The following is a 20,688-nucleotide window of genomic DNA, read 5'->3' as shown; positions in this document are numbered from 1 at the left end:
GAGCCCGAGCCCCGAGCCGAGTCGGCCGCGCTAGCGCTAGCGGCCCCCCTCCCTTCTACCGCTGGAGCCCCCGCACAGCACCGCACCGCCACCTACCCCCTCCCTTTCCCCTCAAGTGTAAATACGGAAATATAATAGACTGGAATAGAATAATTCTTCACAAGGTATCATCTGCTTTCACGATCCGTTTCTGGTCGGAACTTTTTTTAGCTGTGTACCTTAAAATATAGCTAAATCTATAGTTATATACATTTAAATGTGGCCAAATTTTAGCTACCTAGCCAAGTAAATAGTTATCCTCTAGTTAGCTAGCTATATTTTAGCTATGTGGATAAATTTCTTCACCTGCATCACATTTGCATACATTTGTCCAGGTCTGAACCGCGACACCTGGCACAGCGTGATGGTGCGCATCGACGTGACGGCGGCGCGCCTGCTGGCCCGGGTGGACAACCGCACGGAGGAGACCAGCATCCTTGGCCTCAAGCCGGGCTACGGCGTCACCACGGACCTGCCCTCCGTCGTCCTCATCGGCGGCCTCAGCCCGGAGGAGAAGCTGCACGGCGTCAAGTACATCATCGAGTCGTTCGTGGGCTGCATCAAGGACATGCGGCTGAGCGCGGGTGGCAGCACCGGCGCGCTCGAGCCCATCCGGCCGCTCGTGGCGAGCAAGCACGACAACGTGCAGGAGGGCTGCATTAACAAGTGAGCGAGCGGGCGGACCAGCCGTGCCCAGTGAGAAATAGAGCATTCCGGTAAAGCTGAAATGCAGAGAAGAAATGCGTTGCTCCCCGCATTCTTCTCCCTTTCAGCTTTACCAGAGTGCTTTATTGGATGTTGTAACAGGCTCGAGTCGACGACGAAATCAGATTCACACCGATTTGCGGGCAAAAATACGGTTGGTTTGATCTCGGTCGATATCGCCTTGACGTTGTATCAAAGTTGATCGACGAAATTAGGAAATAATCGATTTTGGGTCTCTCACTGGGATTGCACACTTTTGTTTCGCCATGGTTATTCTTAAATGTATCCCCCTCACTGGCTGCAGATGCCGAACTCGCGAGAATCTGTGCTTCGTGGGCAGCCACTGCATCAACCACTACCATGATGTCACCTGCGACTGCTACGGCACCGAGTACGAGGGCGAGCGATGCGACATCTACAGTAAGTTGTCTTTCATTTTTATGTAAAACTGAACCATGTAAAAATTGTATCGAATGGATTAACCACTCGGCTTGGTGTCTATTGCAGCGGCGACAGTCCTCACCTTAAGAGGTTCGTCTTTCGTCTCTTACCGCATCTACGACTGGAAGGACCGAGTGCATTCGAACGTCAACCGCATCAGCCTGTTCTTCAAGGTAAACCGCCGCCCCGACGGCGGCGCTCATGCGTCTGTTTCGCAGACCGATGCACTTTATTATTGATTGACTCATGCACACGGCTTTGCGCTCGCAGACGCGTTTCGACGACTCGGCCCTGTTCTACGCGAGCGGAGAGACCGACCGCCACCACCACATCGCCGCGTCCATCGTCAACGGGTCGGTCGTGGTGGAGATGGACTTCTGGGCGGGGCCCTCCATCGTGACGCACCTCAAGACCACCGTGACCAACAACCACTGGCACAACCTGACCATCTACCACGTGCGCGACCGCGTGCACATCTCGCTCGGCTCGGAGAAGAGGGAGATCTCGCTGCCGGGCACGCAGCACTTCCTGCAGATCGACCCGGAGATCTACATCGGCGGCGGCCCCGAGCTCAACAAGAAGCGGGGCCTCCTGTCCAACAACAACTTCGCCGGCACGCTCAAGTACGTCTTCTTCAACGAAGTCTCGATCCTGTACGAGCTCAAGAAGGGCAACCCCAAGGTGCACTACATCGGCGTGCTCGAGCCCGAGTTCTACGAGGCCGACGTCGAGATCATCCCCCTCACGTTCCCTTTCCCTTCGTCGCACATCTGGTGGCCGGCGAGCAACGTGCACAACAACCTGTCGCTGTCTTTCGAGTTCAAGAGTTACCGCAACATGGCCGTGCTCGTGTCCTCCAACGTCACCACCGCAGCGGGCACCGGCTACTGGGAGGTACACGTTAAGAAAGAGCCGTGAAAAACAGAAGCTTTTACAAATCCGGTCGGCAATATTAACCGTGCTCTCTTTCAGGTGCGAGTGGTCAACGACCAGATCCGCTTCGAGCTCATCCCGGAGGTGGGCAAGAACGTGACGCACCTCACCACCGTCACCTTCGACTCGCGAGCCAACTGGCACAACGTGAGTCTTTATTCACCACCAAACTCAGTTCTGATTGTCACCGTGTCGTCACGCATTTGTGAGATACACGTCTTGCTGCAACCGCTTGCCCCTGCTGACTCTTTGCACTTCCCCAGGTCGACCTTTCCTACTCCAAGGGCGAGGTGAAGCTCACCGTGGACTACCGCCACAAGCAGTCCCAGCTGTTCGGCCTGGAGTTCACGATGGGCGACCGCGTCATCATCGGGAGCGCGCTCGGCAGCAAGGCCAACACTGGTGAGCTTTGAACAAGCGGCGCTGAACGACGGACCACGTGAACAGCGGACTGACGGACATTTGCAATCGACAGGTCTGGTGGGCTGCATGCGATCCGTGGCGGTGAACGGCGTGCCGCTGGAGCCGCGCTACGTGGTCCGCACCAAGCACACCGTGGGCACCGTCTCGCTGGACAACTGCCAGCTGGTGGACCCCTGCACGAGGCCCAACGCCTGCGAGCACGGCGGCAAGTGCTCCGTCAAGGACGACCGCGTCACCTGCGACTGCAAGGGCACGGGCTACATCGGCAAAAACTGCCACTTCGGTAAGCAGCCGCTGCTTGGACTTCACACCGTGTGGAGGCGTTGCTATCCCTTTTTCTGGTAGCGGGTATTGATTTTGATTTTACTCTTTGTAGCCGAGTTCCGCAAGACGTGCGAAGAGCTTGCACTGCTGGGATACACCAAGCCCGATGTGTATCTGATTGATATCGATGGTAACGGTCGCTTCCCGCCCGCCCACGTCAAGTGCGAGTTCCAGTCGGAGGAGGACGCCACCAAGACCATCGTGGAGCACAACCTACCGAGCCAAGTGGTGAGCACTCCTCTGTATCCACCACATCCGTATTCGTGACCGCACGACATTAACGCAGCTGTTTGTTTTGGTGGCACCCAGGACGTGCGCGGAGCCTCCGAGTCAGACTTCAGTTTCACAATCAAGTACCGCGAGTTCAGTTCCGAGATGCTGCAAGAGCTCATCTCGCACTCGCTGTACTGCTCGCAGTACATCAAGTACGACTGCTACAAGGCACCGCTCGACCTCCACTCGGCCACCTGGTTCATTGGCTCGGCCAAGAACGGCACCGTGGACTACCTGGGCAACGTCAAGCGAGGCGCCTGCCCCTGCTCGACCAACCGGACCTGCGTCAACCCGGACCAGTCGTGCAACTGCGACATCTCGGAGAGCAAGTGGCATTCGGACGAGGGCTACTTCGGCACGCCCAGCTCGCTCGGCATCACGGAAATGGTGTTCCTGCAGCAGAAGGACCTGGACGCGGACGCCCTGGGGAGGATCACCCTGGGCCCCCTGGAGTGCGTCGAGACAAGTACGGAGTCCTCCGCGTCGAGCGAGATGTGTCCTCGATCAGATTTGACATGAAGTTCCTTTCGATTTATTTCGCTGCAGACACGCAGACGTACGTCGTGACGTTTACCACCAGCCAGTCCTACATCGAGGTGCCCGGCTGGCGTAAGGGAGACATCGCCTTCAGCTTCCGGACCACAGGAGAGAACGCCATCCTGCTGTACCAGCCGCCCATCCGGCCTCACTTGCCGTCCTTCATGGTGGCGCTCACCAGCGGTCAGTTGTCTTGCAGTCGTCATGATCACTTTTGAAATCTCAACAGACCCGCCCCAACCTCCTCCGCTTTAAGCAGATACCAATTTTGTTCTCTAAGTAACCCCTTAAATTTTGTTACCCTAGACTTCAAGCTGACGTTCAACTTTACGCTCAACACTGGCCGCTCTCGTGAGCTGGAGATCAAGTCGCAGCGCCGTCTCAACTCTGGCGAGTGGCAGAAGATATGGATCGACTACAACGAGCACCACGTCCGCTTCATGATCAACACCGACTACCAGATGGTGGACCTGATGCCCGAGGAGGAGTTCGGGCCGTTCGAGGGCAGCATGTTCATCGGCGGCGCCACCGAGTGAGTAGCGCGTCGCGTACTGAGTGTAGGTTTTTATGTGTATTTCTGAATACTCATGTTTGCAACATGTGAGGTCAATTTTCCTCGGCCACGTAGAGAAGCTAGCGTGCAGTGAGCGCGAGTATCGGATCCAGGTGGCATAAGGGCCGAGGGTCGAGGTTTTACTTAACCTTTCATAGTTACTGCGGCATAACCTCGTGACATGATGGCCTTCTAAGGGGCCTATAGCAGCCCAGAGGGGCCGCCTTTCCATAACGTTTTAACGACCTCCTCTTTCCTTCCTGGCGGTGTTTTACTGACCGACTGTGAGCAGAGTGCACACTGCACACACCGCGGCGCACCCAAGCGTGCACTCCTTGTCGGAGCCCAGCGAGCACTCTGCTTAATTAAGGCACATCAATCTGACGTCAATCCCACGTCCACTCACATCAAAGAAAATTAAAATAGTCCCATTTTTGACGACATTTCGACCGATTCACGTCAATCTGATGACAACCTCGCTGGGAGGTAACCTTTGATCGACGATGGCCAGTGATGTGTTTCTTTTGTGCGGACTGCAGGGACCTCCTAAAGAAGAGCTCGATCTCCCAGGGTCTGATTGGCTGCTTCCGCGGTCTGGTCGTCAACGGCGAGGTGCTGGACATTTACTCGTATATGAGTGTGCACCTGAGCGAGATCATCAAGGACTGCAAGCCGAGCTGCGACCCGAACCCGTGCAAGAACGGAGCGCAGTGCAAGGAGCTGTGGTCCACTTTCGAGTGCGTCTGCGAGAACCCCTGGGCGTACATCGGGCAGTATTGCGAGACCAGTAAGTGTGCCAAAATGTTTCCATTAAGTGTGACTTATTCTATATGACGTTCTTTTCAACTTCCCACACTCTCAGATATTAACGTGAACGCTATGACCATGATCCACCGCGACACGTACATGAAGAAGAACTTCCTGTTCAACAACACGGATGCCGAGAAGTCGCTGCTGAAGCGAATGCTGTCTGAAAACATCCTAATCAACCTGAGGACGTACGACGCCAACTCACTCGTCCTGTACGCCAACGACCACCTCAACAACTTCGTTCACTTATACATCCAAAATAAGAAGACCCTCGTGTTCCTCTTCAACTCGGGCAACGAAATCAAGCGTATTGCCGTACAGTACCAAGGTAAGGGTGAAATATATTCTTCGGAGTAGTCGGGTGTCAAACCGCCAAATTAAAAAATTCACTGTAAAAAATAGTCGTAGGTTTACAGGAAAATTTTCCATGGTGTCTGTTGTAAAAATTACAATCTGAAATTGTATATTTACAAGCTCTTTTTATCGACTTGAAATTTGAAATTGAACGAGAAACAACAAAAATGGCCTGTAACAAATTCACATTTTTTTTGTCTAACAACCAAACGATGTAAATTTACGAGCATACACTGTTAAAAAAAGTTGTAAAATTACGACAAATTTTGTAAGAAATTTGTCGTTTAAATACAACATTGTTGTTTCAACAGAAAACGAAAGCAACGTTAATTAACAGTAAGCTTGTTTTAGTACGACAAATCCGTTTGTTGATGGAAAGATTCATTCTTAGGCAAAACTACATTGGTATCGTATTAGAACGAACTCATTGTTTTAAAACGAAAGAAAATGTTTCTCAACGAACAAATCGTTATTTTACAGAAAGAAATAAAAATGAGTTGTTTTCTCAGTTTTGATGAAAAGAAAATTGAAAGTTAAGAATATTAGTCGATTTTTTTTTCTGTAATATAACGATTTATTTGTTGAGAAACAGGACCGAGTCGTTTCTAAACGATATTGTTTGTATGTTCACAAGAATGTTGTAATCTGATGACATAGTTGTAAACCATACAGAAATAGTCAACACCCTCTCCCTGATCTTAAGAAAAAAAATTTTGTAACAACATTACCGTAAAATAACGATATTTTTCTGACAAGAGTGTTGTAATATAACAACACTTGTCGCTATGAAAGTTTACGATACAGGTATCGTAAATTTACAATACTAATTTTAACAGTGTATTTTTCAAACTGTCAAATCATTCGAATAACGATATGCGTTTGCTTTGTGTAGGGCTCAACAGCGGGAAGTCGGTGCAGGTGGCCATCATCCGCAAGGGCGGCGAGCTGACGATGCATGTGAACGACCGCAACGCCACTGTGCATGCGCCCGTGCTGCTGCTCACCGAGTACCGGAACAAGCCCTGGTCCAACCCGGAGAAGGGTAAGCACCAGGCGCGTCCGGCGGCATTTCCTCCAACACGCAAAAAAGAGTTAGCTAAAATAGATAATGCAATCGCTAACATGACCTTAGATCACAAAACAAGCTCGTTTCGCTAATTCTTAGCTAAGAGAGCTAACATATTAGCTTTCACAGCTAGTTAATGTATTCTCTAGACAACTGTTCGGGCAATTTTTTTTAGCTATTTTAGCAAAGAATAAGCTGGGCTAACAATATTCTAATCGAAGGTCATATTTTCGAACGCATTCGCCAATTTAGCTAATTCTTTTTGTTTATTCCGTTCTCCAACCCCAAGCCCTTGGCCCCAAACACGACTAAGGACCCTGTTGTTGCCCCAGAGGTGCTGGCCCCGCAGCGCCCTCCCGCCCCGCCCACCGAGTACTTCCACATGAAGCTGGGCGGCATGGAGGACGAGACGCTGCTTCGGGTGAGCCCCGAGGCTCAACAGCTGACGGGCTTCATCGGGTGCATCCGCGGCTTCAAGATTGGCGACACCGTCTACGACCTGAATGCCAACGCGGCCAACCCAGTCGGTGCGTATCAAACATACGAGTTGAATTTTAGGTATAATTAAATTTTAGTCAGCAGGTAACTTTTCTGCACAAGATACTTGATGCTCGATGTGGCTAATTGTCATTCCCACTGCAGATATCGTGGGACCCGTAGGCGTGATTGCCGGTTGCCGCATGAAGTGCGATGAGGAGCCCTGCAAGCACCAGGGCATCTGCATCGAGGACTTTGCCAAGGGGGAGAGCTCCTGCAACTGCGAGCACACGTCGTACTACGGCGAGTTCTGCGGACAAGGTGAGAGAGAGACGGGCTACTACGGCAGCTGCCCCAGTCGAGAGAGCCCCTGCAGAGCGTTGGCTGGGCCGCCCGCCTCGCTGACCTGCTGGCCGGGTGGCCTACCACGCCAACCACAGGGGCTCTCAGCCTGAGGCAGAGAACCTGTCGGGCACGGCTGCTGTGCGTGTGGCCTATGCGCCGCTTCACAGGCGGTTCAGATACGAGATCCTGCAAAGAAGGTACTTCAATATGTGTTTCTTTTACAATCTTTCTCTGCTCGCAGAAAAGGGTGCGGACTTTGGTGGCGAGTCGGTGCTCCTGCGCAACTTTACGCTCGAGGGAGAGGTGAACCAAGTCAAGGTGCAGCTCGCCTTCTCGTCGAGCGACGCTCGCCACCGCAGCACGTCACTGCTGCTCATCCAGACCGAGAATAGGTTCGTAGCTTCTAGTTTCCTTACAATGCAATGGGGATGCCATCTTCAGACAGTTCCTTTACTTTTACTTGATTTTAATTTAAACAAAATATAGAAAAATAAGAATCACTCAAGTAATCAAAACAGACTTTGTTCCAATCGTCGCTTCGATACTTCCTGATAATTTCAAACTCGCATCCCTTTTACCTCTAGATAATTTCAAACTCACCTCCGTCTTTACTTCCAGATATAAATCCAAAACTCGCGTTCCTTGTTCCTTCCAGGCGCAGCTACTACCTGCTGGTGGCCATCTCCGCCGAGGGCGAGCTCATCTTCCAGGAGGACCGCGAGGGCACGGCCACGTCGGTGGGCGCGCGCATCAAGGACCGCAACTTCCTCAACGGCGCGCGCCACTCGCTCTACTACAAGCGCGACGGCAACGCGGCGCGGCTGCTCATCGACCGCGAGCCCGTCGACCTGCAGCCCATCTCGGTGCTGAGCTTCACCGAGGACAAGGACGCGAGCAACCGCGTGAGCGACGCCGTGCACATCGGCGGCCTCAAGACGAGCGACCCGCGCTTTGGCGCCTACACGTCCTACAGCGGCTGCCTGTCCAGTGAGTATCGCAGCGGCGGTTGTTTCCATCCTCTCAGCCCGTTGTGCTCTCTGTCCCCTGTTGTAACCACGACCCTCCTGCAGACGTGTTCGTCGAGGTGAACCACCAGATGATGAAGCCGGTCGACGAGTACATGGCCTTCATCAAGAACGGCTCGGAGAAGGTGCTGGTGATCACGCCGCAGGGCGTACGCAGCGCGCAGTGCTCCAACTTCGACGTGATGCACAAGCCTCGGCCGAGCCCGTCCCTCAACAGCAGCCTGCTCAGCGTGGTGAGTACCGCTGGGTGCGCGCCCCTGCCGCCACCTTGAGCCGCCTCTCCTGCAGCCTCCTTTAAACGCGTTCTGCGCGCTCCATTGTGATTGCAGGGCAGGGACAAGGCCTGGGTGGAGGACCCTCCGAACCGCGTGCCGTACAAGTCGCAGTACTCGGACGCGTCCACCGTCGAGGAAGGGTTCGGCAAGAGTGAGTATGCGCCGTGTGCTGTAACTGCAAGCCGCAGCTCTGCCGCCCCTCTGTCTCACCTCTACCGCTCCCCGTCTCCGCAGTCGTGTTCATCGTCCTCACGTCCATCTTCGGCATCGTGCTGCTGGGCGTGGGCTACGACCTGTACCGTACGCAGCGCAACTACCGGCGGCGCAAGGAGGCCGAGCAGGCCGCCGCCATGCTGTGGCACAACCCGCCGCCGCTGCTGCCGCCCACCGCGCCCTCGCCCTACAAGGCGCGCCAGCAGCAGCAACAGCAGCAGAAGCAGAACGGCTCCGCCGCCAAGCCCCTCATGAAGAGCGAGCCCACCAGCCCCATGCACGTGTCGCCGCCCGTGGCGCCGGGCGCCGGCCAGCAGAACGGCGGCAAGCAGATCCGCTTCCAGGGTGAGTATGCATGAGCAGTGAATGCGGCATTTTTAAGGAATCACGTAAATTTGCTTACCAGTTTCCAGGGGAAATTACTGTGATATGCCGAGAAAAAGCGGCAAGTTTAGATAAATTAAAAAATTTTCAAATAAGCTTTTTCAATTCTAAACTGAAGACAGTTCGACATGTATATATTGGGGAGTGGGGCGAGAAGGGCCCCGACGGGCACCACTCCTTGCCCTGCGGCCCTCTGCCGCTGCCGGTCAATACTCCCCGCTCGCGGCACACGGTGCAGGGAGTATGGCACGAAGCTGACTCTCCTGGGAGGGAAGGCTGCCTCTTTCGGGAAACAGATGTACTCATAGTCAGATAGTGAACAGATGCACCTTCACCTTTTTCGTGTTTTGTATTTCTTCTCGACCATTTCCGAACAGTTTTCGGTGCGAGGTTCCATCGAAGGTTTGATTAATGTTCTTTCTGGTCGGGTTATGAACCAACCATTTTGTCAGAAAAAAACACAAAAATCTCCTTCTGATGCGGTGGGTTTTGCAGGTTTTCCAGGACCGTTCCCGACAGGGCCACAGACAGCCCGGGGTTTCTCGGACGACGACCGCAAATGTTCGTGAAAACAGCAGATTTTCAAACTTTATTTTCTGTGTCGCCTAGATGTTGGCTGCTCTAGTAATACGTCACCGCATCACACGAGGTTTCATATACATATACGGTGTGGCTCACGGTCATTTTTTTTTAATCAGGTTCTACCATGTGTCAGGGCTCCGACACAATAGTATGCGGGTTTGCCTAGCTCTACCAGTAAGGCGTCATGGCCCCTGGAGTAGGCATCCTCGCAACACCGCTGTGTTGTGGCTCTGACACGCGTGGGACAAGAGCATGGTTGCGTCTGAGTTGGCTACTTCTTAAGTCAGTGCACATCGCAACGTATAGTGAAAAAGAGAATAATAATCCGTTAGTCATCCTATATTAATGACAGAGCCAACATGTCACATTGCACATGATACATATACGTGTACGTCACTGGCCATTCACTTTTTTCAGCTTCTGCACCTTATTATACTAACAGTGTCCTTGAGAATATACCTGCAATCGTGGGAGGCTTTGACATCTCTGACGACCCTTCGGCAGCCTCCGAAAGCACTTAAAGGGGTGATTACCTTCGCGGGAGTAGTCTATCTCCATTTTAATGAGGGTTGGTGGAGTTGGAGGTGGCGTTCGTTGTCACGCCCTTCTTCTCGCGCCCTTTTGAAGTGCAAATGTAAATAATTAATAATTCTCTTTTGCGCTCCACTAGGTATTCAGAGGTTTCATCCCCTAGTAATATCTGTACATCCAAAACCAAATCCTTAAATACTAGCAACCATGTGGTTCGTTGGCATATGCTGAAAATACGAAATCTATGGGCCTGAAAATGCCGCTTTGTGTTTACTTGCTACGATCAATTTGAGTCATTTGAATGTCATTTGTAACCGTTATCGATTTACTCATTAACACAGTAGCGTAGTTCCGTAGTTGTAAATCTCAACAAGTAGCGATGCTGCGTGCGTACAGCCTGACCGCCTGGTTGCTTGTAGGAATGTTATCGTTGGCTTGACTCTTATCCTGTATCGTACACGCAAGAGGACCTCAAGCATGCTAACCGCTAGTTTGTCTTGTCGCAGAGGACCGCACGGATCGGGAGCTGCAGTGGGAGCCACTCAACGACGAGGAGACCAAGCTGCTGGACCAGGTGAGTGAACAGTCCTCCCTGCCCAGCTCGCTCAGTGGCTCGCCCAGCCCCCCGGCCAGCCCCCCGGCCAGCCCCGCCCTCGGCCCTGCCCCCGGCCTCGCTCTTGCCTCTTCTTCGGCCCCCATCTCGACCCCTCAGACCGCCCCGGCTGCCCTCGGCTCGGCGCTGGGACAAGGCCTGGGCCGCCTCATGGACTTCTGGACGTGGCCTCGGCCCGCGGGTTCCGAGGAACCGGACGAGGCGCTCATGTTCTGACAGCAGTCAGTGTTGCCAACCCGGCAGCGCGCTCGACTGAAGGGCGCGTTCGATGAGGGCTGCTGACGGCGGCCTCACCAGCGGGTTGGCAGCACTGGGAGTGCGGCGCCGTGCGCGCGCGGCCGGACGGACCTGCTCGCTTGGGCGACGTGCGATATGGGTTTCGGTTCGGTGGACCTGCAACGCAGCGCGGTTTAAGAAACCAATGCCACGATGGTTTCTCCCTTTCCAGTCGCTGAAAGAACTTTCGATCAGCCTCGGAAGTCACGGGAGCGTTAGCTCGGAAGAGGGGGTCAACCCCTCGAGGAGCGGGCCGCACCCGCCGCCGGCCCCGCCCGCCAGCGACCAGCCAGTGCCAGTGAGGATGACGAGCGGGGCGCCCAGGGCCTCGACCAGCGAGGTCACACTCAGCTCGTTCGACTGACCACCGAACTTACCGTGCCATTGGCCGTGAACAGTCTGACGTGCGCGCCGGTTCCCGCGCTGCATGTGTTGCACCGTGTCCCCGTAACAGTGTGGCTTGTTTGCTCCTTTCACCACACGTAACGTGAAGCCATGGCTGACGAGGGGCGGAGGTAGTGCATTCATGCTGAATGAAATTCAACCAAGCAGTATTTTCAGTGGACAGTTTCCTTGCTCTTGCGCGACTTTATACGTCAGCGAGTGTTAATCAGATCCAGATGTTTAGTACTGAAAGTGCTGGGGTACAAGTATTTTATATCAGTATTATATTTTCCAAGTATTAATTTAGTTTACAGAATCTCAAAAATGTTCCTTATTTACTTAAGTTGTTATTTTTTTGACTGCCATGGCGTGCAATGTGTTACTAAGCTGCTAAATGTGATTAACACATTATGTTGAATGATCTAGGAAGACTAAACTGCTACGTGTTTCATTTGGCGAAAAGTTTTGATCAACGTGTGCCATGTACTTAAACATTTCATATGAAAGTTTTCTAGTCTACTTTAGTCACGGTCCAGTAGTGGACCAATGGAAGAGTTCCTTTATTCATTCAATGTTTCTAACTGCCAATCGTGTTCGTTAAAGGCTTTCACGTGCCTCTTTAATAAAGTCTGTAAATTGATAGTCGCATAAGTTTTGCGTTTTTTGCTAATGTGACTATCCATGCAGTTCTATATCGGGGTTCTAAGAGTGGTTACTTTGTAGTTGTTTTCCTATACTGTATCCATTAGTACAAAACACGCTGTTCACCCTGACGGCCCTAAATCAAAAAGTCTAGAGTACGTAATTTCTACGGAGGGCAAGACTGCATGAGCCAGATCTGCGATACAAGTGTACTAATAGGAGATAAATTGTGTGTGTTTTTTGGTGTCCGAAAATGAAGTACTTACTTACAATATTATCCTATTATACTTGTCTTAAGTCGTAATTAAGATGATCCCATGTGCCACCGTACTATGTTTAATTTGTTTAAACAGCATGTACTTACTTTAGCTTTTTAATACTGTACCGGGTGTCTCAGAGTGAACACTACAGCGTTGCAGGATTGCATACTCGCTAGGGTCGAAGGGGCTATGGCGTCTTCCCTGCGCAGGGAGAACAAAACTGCGGCGTCCGCTCTGAGACTCCCAGTAATAGCTACCATAAATCCCTTCAAATGTTTAACTGTCTCAATATCATGTCAAAAGTATCGTCGAAACGTGGACTTTTTCTTCTCACCTACCTACAGTCCGCACCGGATAGAAAATTGTTCGTGTATGCCTCCAAGGCAGTGTCTCTGTTGAATTATACATTCACACACGTACTAAACCTTTTCTTCACTACGCTTTGGCACTATACTTTTAGATCCCAGCAAACCCACTGTCCACGCAATAGTAATAAGTCAGTTGGTGCCCCCTAAATCCCAAACCATTTCCAATGCAAAACGTCGGCTCCGCCAACCTAACTGTGGCGCCTTCTCTGACACGCGCTGATGCTGGGGGTCTTGGGCTGGGCAGGTGGTGCTGCTTGAACGGATGCCGCGGCCACCGTCCCAGATCGGGTTCGCGCCGCTGCCCTACAAGATCGACGAGCTGGGCAGCATGGAGTTCACGACGACCCCGTACGCCTGACATTCGGCCTCGGCACCCCCTCTCGCCCTGCCCATGGCCAACATTATACAGTGCCTGGTGCAGGTCAGAGCATGACGCATGACACCAACACATTGACTGATCGACCCTAGCAAAACCTAAACCACTGCATGTCAGCAAAATTATTATTTAAAAAACAAACAAAGCCGTAGCCGGGATAGCGTTTGTATTTCTAGGGACAGGGTTTGAAAACGCAATTTGTGTGCGTACAGAACGCTACTTTTCCCTTTCAGAGATATTAATATTAATATCGCACACTAGTAGGCTGCCGATTTTCATCTGCATGCATCGCATTTGCTTTTAACGCTGCATCCACACACACAAAGTGATTTCAGCTGTTATCCGGTGCGTGTGAGTGTGTGCGTGTCCGTGTAGTGTTTGACCTTCCCTCTGCTCAGGTCACTTTTTACCCTTCGCTGTGTGTGCACAGGGCAACGGGGTGCCGGGGGGACTCGACTCAAGGAACAAGTTTCCACCGATTCACGAGGACGATCACGACTCTGAAGAAGTGTCAGGTAAATACGCAAACCCCTCGCCTCTCGCAGCGATTCGCAATTTCCAGCTCTTTCGGGAGAAGTGTCTGTTCGGGGCCACACCATTACCGCTTCTTCTTGCAGAGCCAGCTCAGAGCCAGGAGGAGGAAGAGGACGACGAGGCCTCGAGCCCCGCCGCCGCGGGCGCCGTGGGCCCGCTCACCAAGCGGCCTGTGCAGGCCTTCCCCTCGCGCGGCGGCCCACCCGGGCCCGGGCCGCAGAAGGCCGCGCCGCCCATGCCTGTGTACCTCGCGGATAACGTGCGGACTTTCGCCAATCCGATTAGCTATTTGGGCGGCCCCCGCCTGCTGTCCAACAGCAGCGCGCCGCGAACGAGCAAAGAGTCGGTGCTCTCCCTGGACTAGGCAGCGCCACAGCGCTGCCCGTCCTGCGAACTGATAGAATCAATTTTAATAATTTAGTTCTTTTGAATTTGTGATGATTGTCCTCTCGTGGTGACTGGTGACCCCTTTCAAGACTCGACGCGGAGCAAGTTTGGCGTGCCTGCAGAAGAGAAACAACTACCTCATCACTCCAGGGTACAACATTACCCATGTGGACGGGCAAATTTAGCTTAAGTTTATGATAAAGTTAAAATACGTCCGAAACAATCGCATTCACGCGTGTTTACCAGAAAAGATCGTTCAAGCAGTTTTCCTGTCTAGTCTGTAAACGATTGATAAATGGTTGTGCTGGTTAGTATTTCCTAAATGGTATTGTGACTGAAAACAAAATTGTAATTGATATGTGTATGGAAGAAGTGGGTAAAAACCATGGTATGCGGGTCTAGGGATTATCCAGAAAGTACGCCCGCCATTCACCGATAAAAACCAGCCAAGTTAGGCCCAAGCCAGCTCTTATAGCCATAGCGCCTTATTGGTAGGCAACATCTTGCCTGCAGGAGGGCACGCGTGTACTGCGGGGTGGCCTACCCCGAGCTTCGCAGGCGACGAGCTCCCGTAACTTGCCATATGAATCTGAGAAAAACGGACGTACTTTCTGGACCACCCCCTATATACCAAGGAAGGGAGTAACTTGGGACCAACGTAATTCTAGTTTAATTCTTTTCGAAGAAAGTGATTTCGATTTGGCCGGGTCGGGTACGGATCCGGCTGACCTCTGAGAGGTGGGCGGTCTAACTATGCTTTTTAACTACTTCAGGCTCAGGCCTGTCGCACAAATTGTTCCCATCCATCGAACCATAAAGGACCTAAAAGAAGGTTTACTGTATACTTTGCTGTAAAACGTCACCTTCTGTAATCTGGTGGATTTGACGTCTAGAAACTATTAATGCGTGTCATACGCCAGTTAAGACAAGATATACGTGATGAAAGACAGAAGTAATTTTCAGTATGTAAATACTTAATAACCACTGTCCAAAGATTCCATGTTTTCGCTTGTTCAATGGATGTTTTTTTTTCGTAGAAAATGTAAGAAGCGTATTTATGTTTGTAGTGTACTTTAGTTTGATAGTCTCTTTGTTATAACTTACAGTTGTAACCTGATGCTAGTCGCTGCATTTGAAGATAAGTTACGAGGCTGGAATAGATCTGTCAATCTACATCGTTCCGTTTTGTGGCAGACTCCCCTTTGTCTAGTTAATTATTACTTCTAATTGAAAATGTAACAGGGGTAAGTTTTAAAACTACAAGTAAAATAAACATTTGCATTCTCCCTACCCCTAGGCTCACAGTTTTTGGTTCCTTATACTTATTTCGAGAACAATGTAAACGAAATCGGCTGTGTATGCTCATACAGCAGTTTTAAATTTAATAAAAGTATTTGTATGAAACACACACATTTTTGCTGCTAGTTTATTGAACTGTTAGTTGGTTGAAAATCACGAACCCAATCAGCGGTACACAACTTTCGGCAGCTCGCCGCATCCCTACCTCCCATCACCCACCTTTGTGGCCAAACCAGACACATGTGTTTCTACTTATTAATTTTTTTGGCCGGCGCCGAAATCCCTCTTTAGCGGCTCAGCCCGCTCAGACAGGGCGTGCCTGTGCAGGACGCCAGCCTGCGGCGGCGCCAGCTGTTGGACCGTCCCCCCCGCGACCCGACCCGTGACATCACCATCACACCTCACGCCGCAGAGGAGACGCAGCCGCGTTCAGGACGGACTGTTCATGTAAACGAACCAATTGGTAAAGTGTGCGGTGGGCGAGTCCGAGCGACCGGGCCCGGCCCCTGTAAACAGACGTGTTGTACTGAGATCGGACCGAATGGCACCGGTCCAAAAGGGACAGGGTTGCCAACTCGATGCGGCTGAAAGCCAGTCTGTCTCTGTCTCTCTTTCTCCCCCTCTCTCCCTCTCTCTCCGGCGGGAACTGGTGCACGCCCGCGAAGAGAAGAAGCGAGTGCTCGGGCAAAGTCGCATTCCTTCTTTAAACATTGCCGTAACAGACAAGGTCAGTTCGCGCCAACGCCTCCGCGCCCACCCTCGCATATACACACACGTCTCCATGCATGCTCTCACACGTAGCGTTCGCTCGCAGCCTTCCCCTCGGCTTTAACTGCAGCGGTGGTGACAGCTCCGCTCCCGCAGCCGAGCCGAGCCCGCGCCGCCGCCTCCGCCCGCGGCCCGCAAAGTGGCAGCAGGGGGTAGCGAAACGTAGCAGAGACAACACAGGCGGGGTGCGGCGGTGTGGCGGAGTGGCGCTGCCGGGGTAGCGGCCGTAGCGTAGCGCGGCGGCCCGAGGCAGGCGCGCGGCCGACAGGCGGGGCGGGACCCCCCAGTCCCACAGTCGTGGCCGCACAGCCGTCGGGGTCGGGGGTGGTGTTTCGCCTTGCTGTCGCCTCGCCTCGCCCAGCCCCGCCGCTCGTCGCTCGTCGCAACACGTCGCCAGTCGGCGCGCCGGTCCGCTCCGGCCGAGGCTCCGGCCGACACGCGGAGCGACACGCGCAGCGCGCGGACATGGACATGACGGCGGACGACATGTTCCGCTCCGCGCAGCGCAAAGGACGCTCCGCCTCCATCTGCGCGCCCAGCTTCTCCTCCATGGAGGCCATGGTCACGGCCGCGTCCACGCCGCCCGATTCCGGGACGCCGTCGAGCAACCGGAGGACGGGGCGGCGGCCGGCCACGCGCTCGCACAGCGCCCGCATGTCGGGCGCCAACAAGAGCGTCCGGCCCAGGCCCGCCCAGGAGCACCACCAGTGAGTACCGTCGAAAACACAACAAGCTGGACGCACCCACCGTCCGTCGCGAAGTGAAACGGGGCCAAACGATATCTTTTGAATGAGAAATCTTCTACTCGAGGAACAAGAAGAAGGTAGCCCTGAGGAGGTGGCGTGGCGTAGCGAAGCGTCGCGGTCCCTAAACAACACAGAAGAACGCCGGCGACCATGCTGTGTTCGGTCGCGAGTGGCTGCGTGATCATAAACAAAAGTTTTGTAGGATTTGTAAAGAAAAACGGGGCCCAGATACCATCGTCGTAGCATTCTTGTGTCAAAGAGTGGTTTTGTATCGTTAGGCTTCGTAAAAGTAAGTTTACACAATTTTCTACACTACCCCGGTGTCGTTGTTCACGTTAGTGTACATACATATTGCATTGGTATTGGTACTATTTGAAATGACTCAATACCTGTCGTAATAAACCTTGATTAAAGGTGGTACCAAGGTTCTAGATGCATAGGGCCCGTTCTAAACTGTTTTTGAAAACTAAACAAAACGCATCCTAACCTCTGCTGGACTGTGGCTCACGCCACGCCACCTCCCCAGGGCTACCTTCTTCTTGTTCCTCTCATCCGGCAGCTTCCTCATACTCGGAAAGCCGATTTAGTGTGGCGATGACCCCTATTGCTGATTTACAGGTCATGAAAGAGGGGGGGGGGGTGCAGGGACGTGGGAGGGCGCGGCTCGTAATCAGCGCGCTCTCAACAGGTTACTCACGTGTTCGGTCGGCCGCTCACCTTTAGTGTAGCTTTTTATCATCCCATCCCCACCCTCTAACCCCCGTCCCCCCACCCCTTTCTTTTCCGCTGGCCCAAATGTCAGTGTCACTGCAGGTCAGGGTAACTCGACTTGCGCTAGCTTTTCCTCATACGCAAGGCAAGACTCGGCCCAGACATCATCCGGGGACGGTGTACTGTGGGGTGCGTACTTACAGAGGGGTTTTGTGAGTGGCACAAAGCAGCTCACTTATACCGCGCCTTAATCGAAACGGTGTAAGATTTCGTTTTTATCTTCGTTTTTTAAAGGAAACTGTTCCTTTTTTCTCCTTTATTTTCTGATCGCATACCCTAACTTTCTACGATTTTGTGTTCATTCGACGTACGCTGTACCATGAGAAAACGTGGGTGGCTAGAATTATTCAGTCAACTTGTGATAGGCAGGCTGGTCTACTGGGCTAATTATACAGAGCTGGCTGCAGCTCTAAATCCTTTCTTTTTCACGATGACCGCATCGTTTTAATTATTTTCTTTTGCCATCATCGAAACAATGATTTTGTTGAAAGTTCAGATGAATGGAGTGACTTGGTATAGAATCCCTCTCCAATTTCATTTTCTACAAGACGCCCAGATGTTGTCGGCATCTCCCTCTGCAGTCTGCAGGTGGCGGGGTGGGGCGGAGCGCTATCCACCCCGCCTTCATATTGGCTGACTTCCCCTGTTCCATTCTGCTGCTCGTTGCCGCCACAACTCCACAAACTCCTTAAAACTTTGTCTTAGAACGATGATGGTGCCAATGATTATTCCAAACAGCGCACGCCCCTCTACGAACCATTCTGGGAAACCTCGCCGGCTGCTGCACTATAGTTTCCTTTCACGAAACTTGATACAAGTGATTCTCGTATTTTCGTCTCCAGTAGTAGAATCGCATATTACATATTCCAGTTCCCACTTTGAGCAGCGTTGTAGGAGAACACACCGAAAATAATGCGTGTTTGGCGCAAGAAAAACGCTCGAGGACCGCAAAGTCATTTACTTACCGGGTGTCCGGGAGAATGCGCGGCAGCTCGATGGGTTGCCTACGCACTGGCGTGCAGGCGCGGAGAGCGAGAGGGGAGCGGTGGAGGTGGAGGTAGCCGGTTGCCGCCCGTTTCGGATCTCAACTGTTTCTCCGTAAAATCCCAGTTCTTTTTCCTTTAAGGACGTAGAGGTCGGCGCCACCACCGCACATGTGCTGCAGCGCCACCACAGTAAACTGTCAAAACTAACGGGGAAATGTTTGGAAAGTCCGAATGTTTATGCCGGACCCATATGCTGTGTCGGTGAGAGTCCTTCTCAGTTTACGAGGCAGAGTGGAGTATTGGAGTTTACAGCAGCCGCCTTGGGAATTCCCGCGTAGGCTTTGAGCCCGAAGCTCGATAAGGGCTCTCCCAGTCCCAGACGCCGTAGAGCCACACCGACCGGCATAACCACAGCCCACCAGAAAGGGACGTCCGACCGCATATTTCGGAGTGTGAGCTTATGGTCATTTCATTCTGGAGGTTCCCTCTTACGCTACCTTGCCTCGCCTATTATAGTGAGTAAGACGGCATTTAGGATTGCAAGGCAAGCAGCTATCCGTCTTTGTCACTGGACGATGCGGGAGCTGTCGTTGCGGAGCCATTCCGGCCGGCAGTGACGAGGCGTGGCGGCCGTGACTGGGCACCCTCTACCCAGAGACCCGCAGGGTCGCTGCCTCTCGGTCGGGGGAGGCCGCACGGCCCAGGCCGGTTAACTTTTTATTTCAAGTTTCTGTTATACAGTAATACTTTGGCGGTATTTATCACACATTTTTGCGATGAAAATTTATTGCATAATTTTTCCGCAATTCAGTTAGCGATAAAAATGTTACGTATCATGCCCTTTAGCATAAAGGAATCGCAAATCACCTGTTATCGCAAAAGTATCGCAAAACGGATTTCAGTGTGATTAGCTCATGTGTGCTTGTGCTGTGTGCTTTCAGCAGCAACACCAGCATGCGCTCTGGCAACTCGGAGCCGCGCCTCAACCACCACGGTGACAGCCTGGACGCGCCGCGCATCGGCGTGACGGGCGCCTCCGGCTCCAACACCCCCGAGAGCTCGCCCGCGGGCGTGCGCAGGCGGCCGGCGGGGGGCCGGCGCGCCTCCTCCATGCACCACGCGCACACGGGCACCGTGCACCGGGACCACCACCAGCACCGCAAGTCCACCGCCTTCCTCGACGTCCCCGACCTGGGCCACGCCCGGGGGCCCGACGAGGACGAGGACTCGTATCGGCTGCGCTCCTTCAGCGCCACGTCCAAAGGTGAGTGGCGACCGACGGCTTCAGACCATGGAGGGACCGGAGTTTTACCGGTGCAAAGTGAAAAGCGGCTGCATTGTGAAAGAAAGCGCCGCGCTCTCTGGTAGAAACGACCCTAACGGGTTCGTTTAACAATAGTCGAAGGTATGCTGGAAAAATTTCCAAGATGTGTGTCGTAAAATTACACTTTGAAATGAGGAATTTACAAGCACTTTGTATCGACTTGGGATTGTTCGACAAGCAAAATGTGGGCCGGCATAGATTTACAACATATTTTGTAAACAAAAATTACAAAGAAACGTTGACATATTACGAGGACGTTTTTCACGCTGTTTGTATGTGTGTTTCGAACTCCACCGAGTCGGGGAGTCAGGCTTCAAGAGGCTCCGTCTGCACCCCCCACTGCCCCCATCTCCGCTACGCACGGTGCAGTCGACTGTCACTGTGACGTCACTCTGGGTTCGCTTAGCTTTGAGTTCGACCTGGCTAGACCCCGACAGGAACATCATTAGTAGACCCCTCCTGGCCTGGTGAGGTGGTTGGGGGGCGGGGATGGGGTGAGGAGGCAACCGGGGTTGAGGGGTGGGGCACACCGGGCTGGCCTCGCGACTGTCCGGTTTCAGGAGAACTACCGCCGAACACAGTTCTTCTTTCCTTCCGTCTTCCGAATAATTCATTCCTTGAACCATGCGACTCTTGTCGTGGGGCTAGGGGATTGGTGGGGGGA

The 20,688-nt window shown here is 52.7% G+C and overlaps 2 protein-coding genes across 7 annotated transcripts in view; both read left to right on the top strand.

The window, feature by feature from the left end:
- Positions 1-379: 379 nt before the first annotated feature.
- Positions 380-15,542, top strand: LOC113203146 (axotactin). 5 transcript variants are annotated; one of them, XR_008011419.1, is made up of 24 exons: positions 380-705; positions 1,049-1,164; positions 1,252-1,358; positions 1,456-2,079; positions 2,158-2,265; positions 2,382-2,520; positions 2,594-2,824; positions 2,918-3,093; positions 3,175-3,604; positions 3,685-3,858; positions 3,982-4,207; positions 4,768-5,015; positions 5,091-5,366; positions 6,285-6,434; positions 6,791-6,985; positions 7,101-7,256; positions 7,522-7,672; positions 7,936-8,267; positions 8,351-8,538; positions 8,635-8,731; positions 8,815-9,138; positions 10,797-10,864; positions 13,078-13,254; positions 13,640-13,724. XR_008011419.1 is itself a non-coding variant. In XM_052269984.1 (24 exons), exons 1-24 carry the CDS (start codon positions 404-406, stop codon positions 14,105-14,107), a joined length of 5,184 nt encoding a protein of 1,727 aa, XP_052125944.1. In that variant the 5' UTR covers positions 380-403; the 3' UTR covers positions 14,108-15,542. The 5 variants fall into 5 exon arrangements, 2 of the variants coding, with proteins under 2 accessions (XP_052125944.1, XP_052125945.1); XR_008011420.1 differs by lacking the exon at positions 13,078-13,254 and adding an exon at positions 9,673-9,738 and having other exon boundaries at positions 13,640-13,705; XR_008011421.1 differs by lacking the exons at positions 13,078-13,254; positions 13,640-13,724 and adding exons at positions 9,673-9,738; positions 11,352-11,374.
- An 855-nt stretch (positions 15,543-16,397) lies between these two features.
- LOC113203195 (GTP-binding protein REM 1) overlaps positions 16,398-20,688 on the top strand; it is a 58,037-nt gene continuing 53,746 nt past the window's right edge. Inside the window, exons 1-2 of one of the 2 annotated variants that reach the window (XM_026417757.2) lie at positions 16,398-16,904; positions 19,645-19,964. In XM_026417757.2, coding sequence (XP_026273542.1) covers positions 16,663-16,904; positions 19,645-19,964 — 562 coding nt within the window. In that variant the 5' untranslated portion in view covers positions 16,398-16,662. Of the gene's footprint in view, positions 16,905-19,641; positions 19,965-20,688 lie in introns of both variants that reach the window. The other variant, XM_026417756.2, reaches the window with a different exon arrangement.

This window comes from Frankliniella occidentalis, unplaced genomic scaffold (assembly GCF_000697945.3).
Source record: "Frankliniella occidentalis isolate FOCC.00 unplaced genomic scaffold, Focc_3.1 Scaffold107, whole genome shotgun sequence".
Taxonomy (NCBI): Eukaryota; Metazoa; Arthropoda; class Insecta; order Thysanoptera; family Thripidae; genus Frankliniella; species Frankliniella occidentalis.
The sequence above is the reverse complement of the archived record's forward strand: the minus strand, read 5'-3'. Positions and strand labels throughout refer to the sequence as shown.

Coding starts and splice junctions, on each gene's coding strand:
- LOC113203146 (XM_052269984.1), top strand. CDS start 404: ATGGTGCGCATCGACGTGACGGCGGCGCGCCTGCTGGCCCGGGTGGAC. Junction 2,521..2,593: donor CGGCAGCAAGGCCAACACTG/GTGAGCTTTGAA, acceptor TGCAATCGACAG/GTCTGGTGGGCTGCATGCGA. Junction 2,825..2,917: donor CGGCAAAAACTGCCACTTCG/GTAAGCAGCCGC, acceptor TACTCTTTGTAG/CCGAGTTCCGCAAGACGTGC.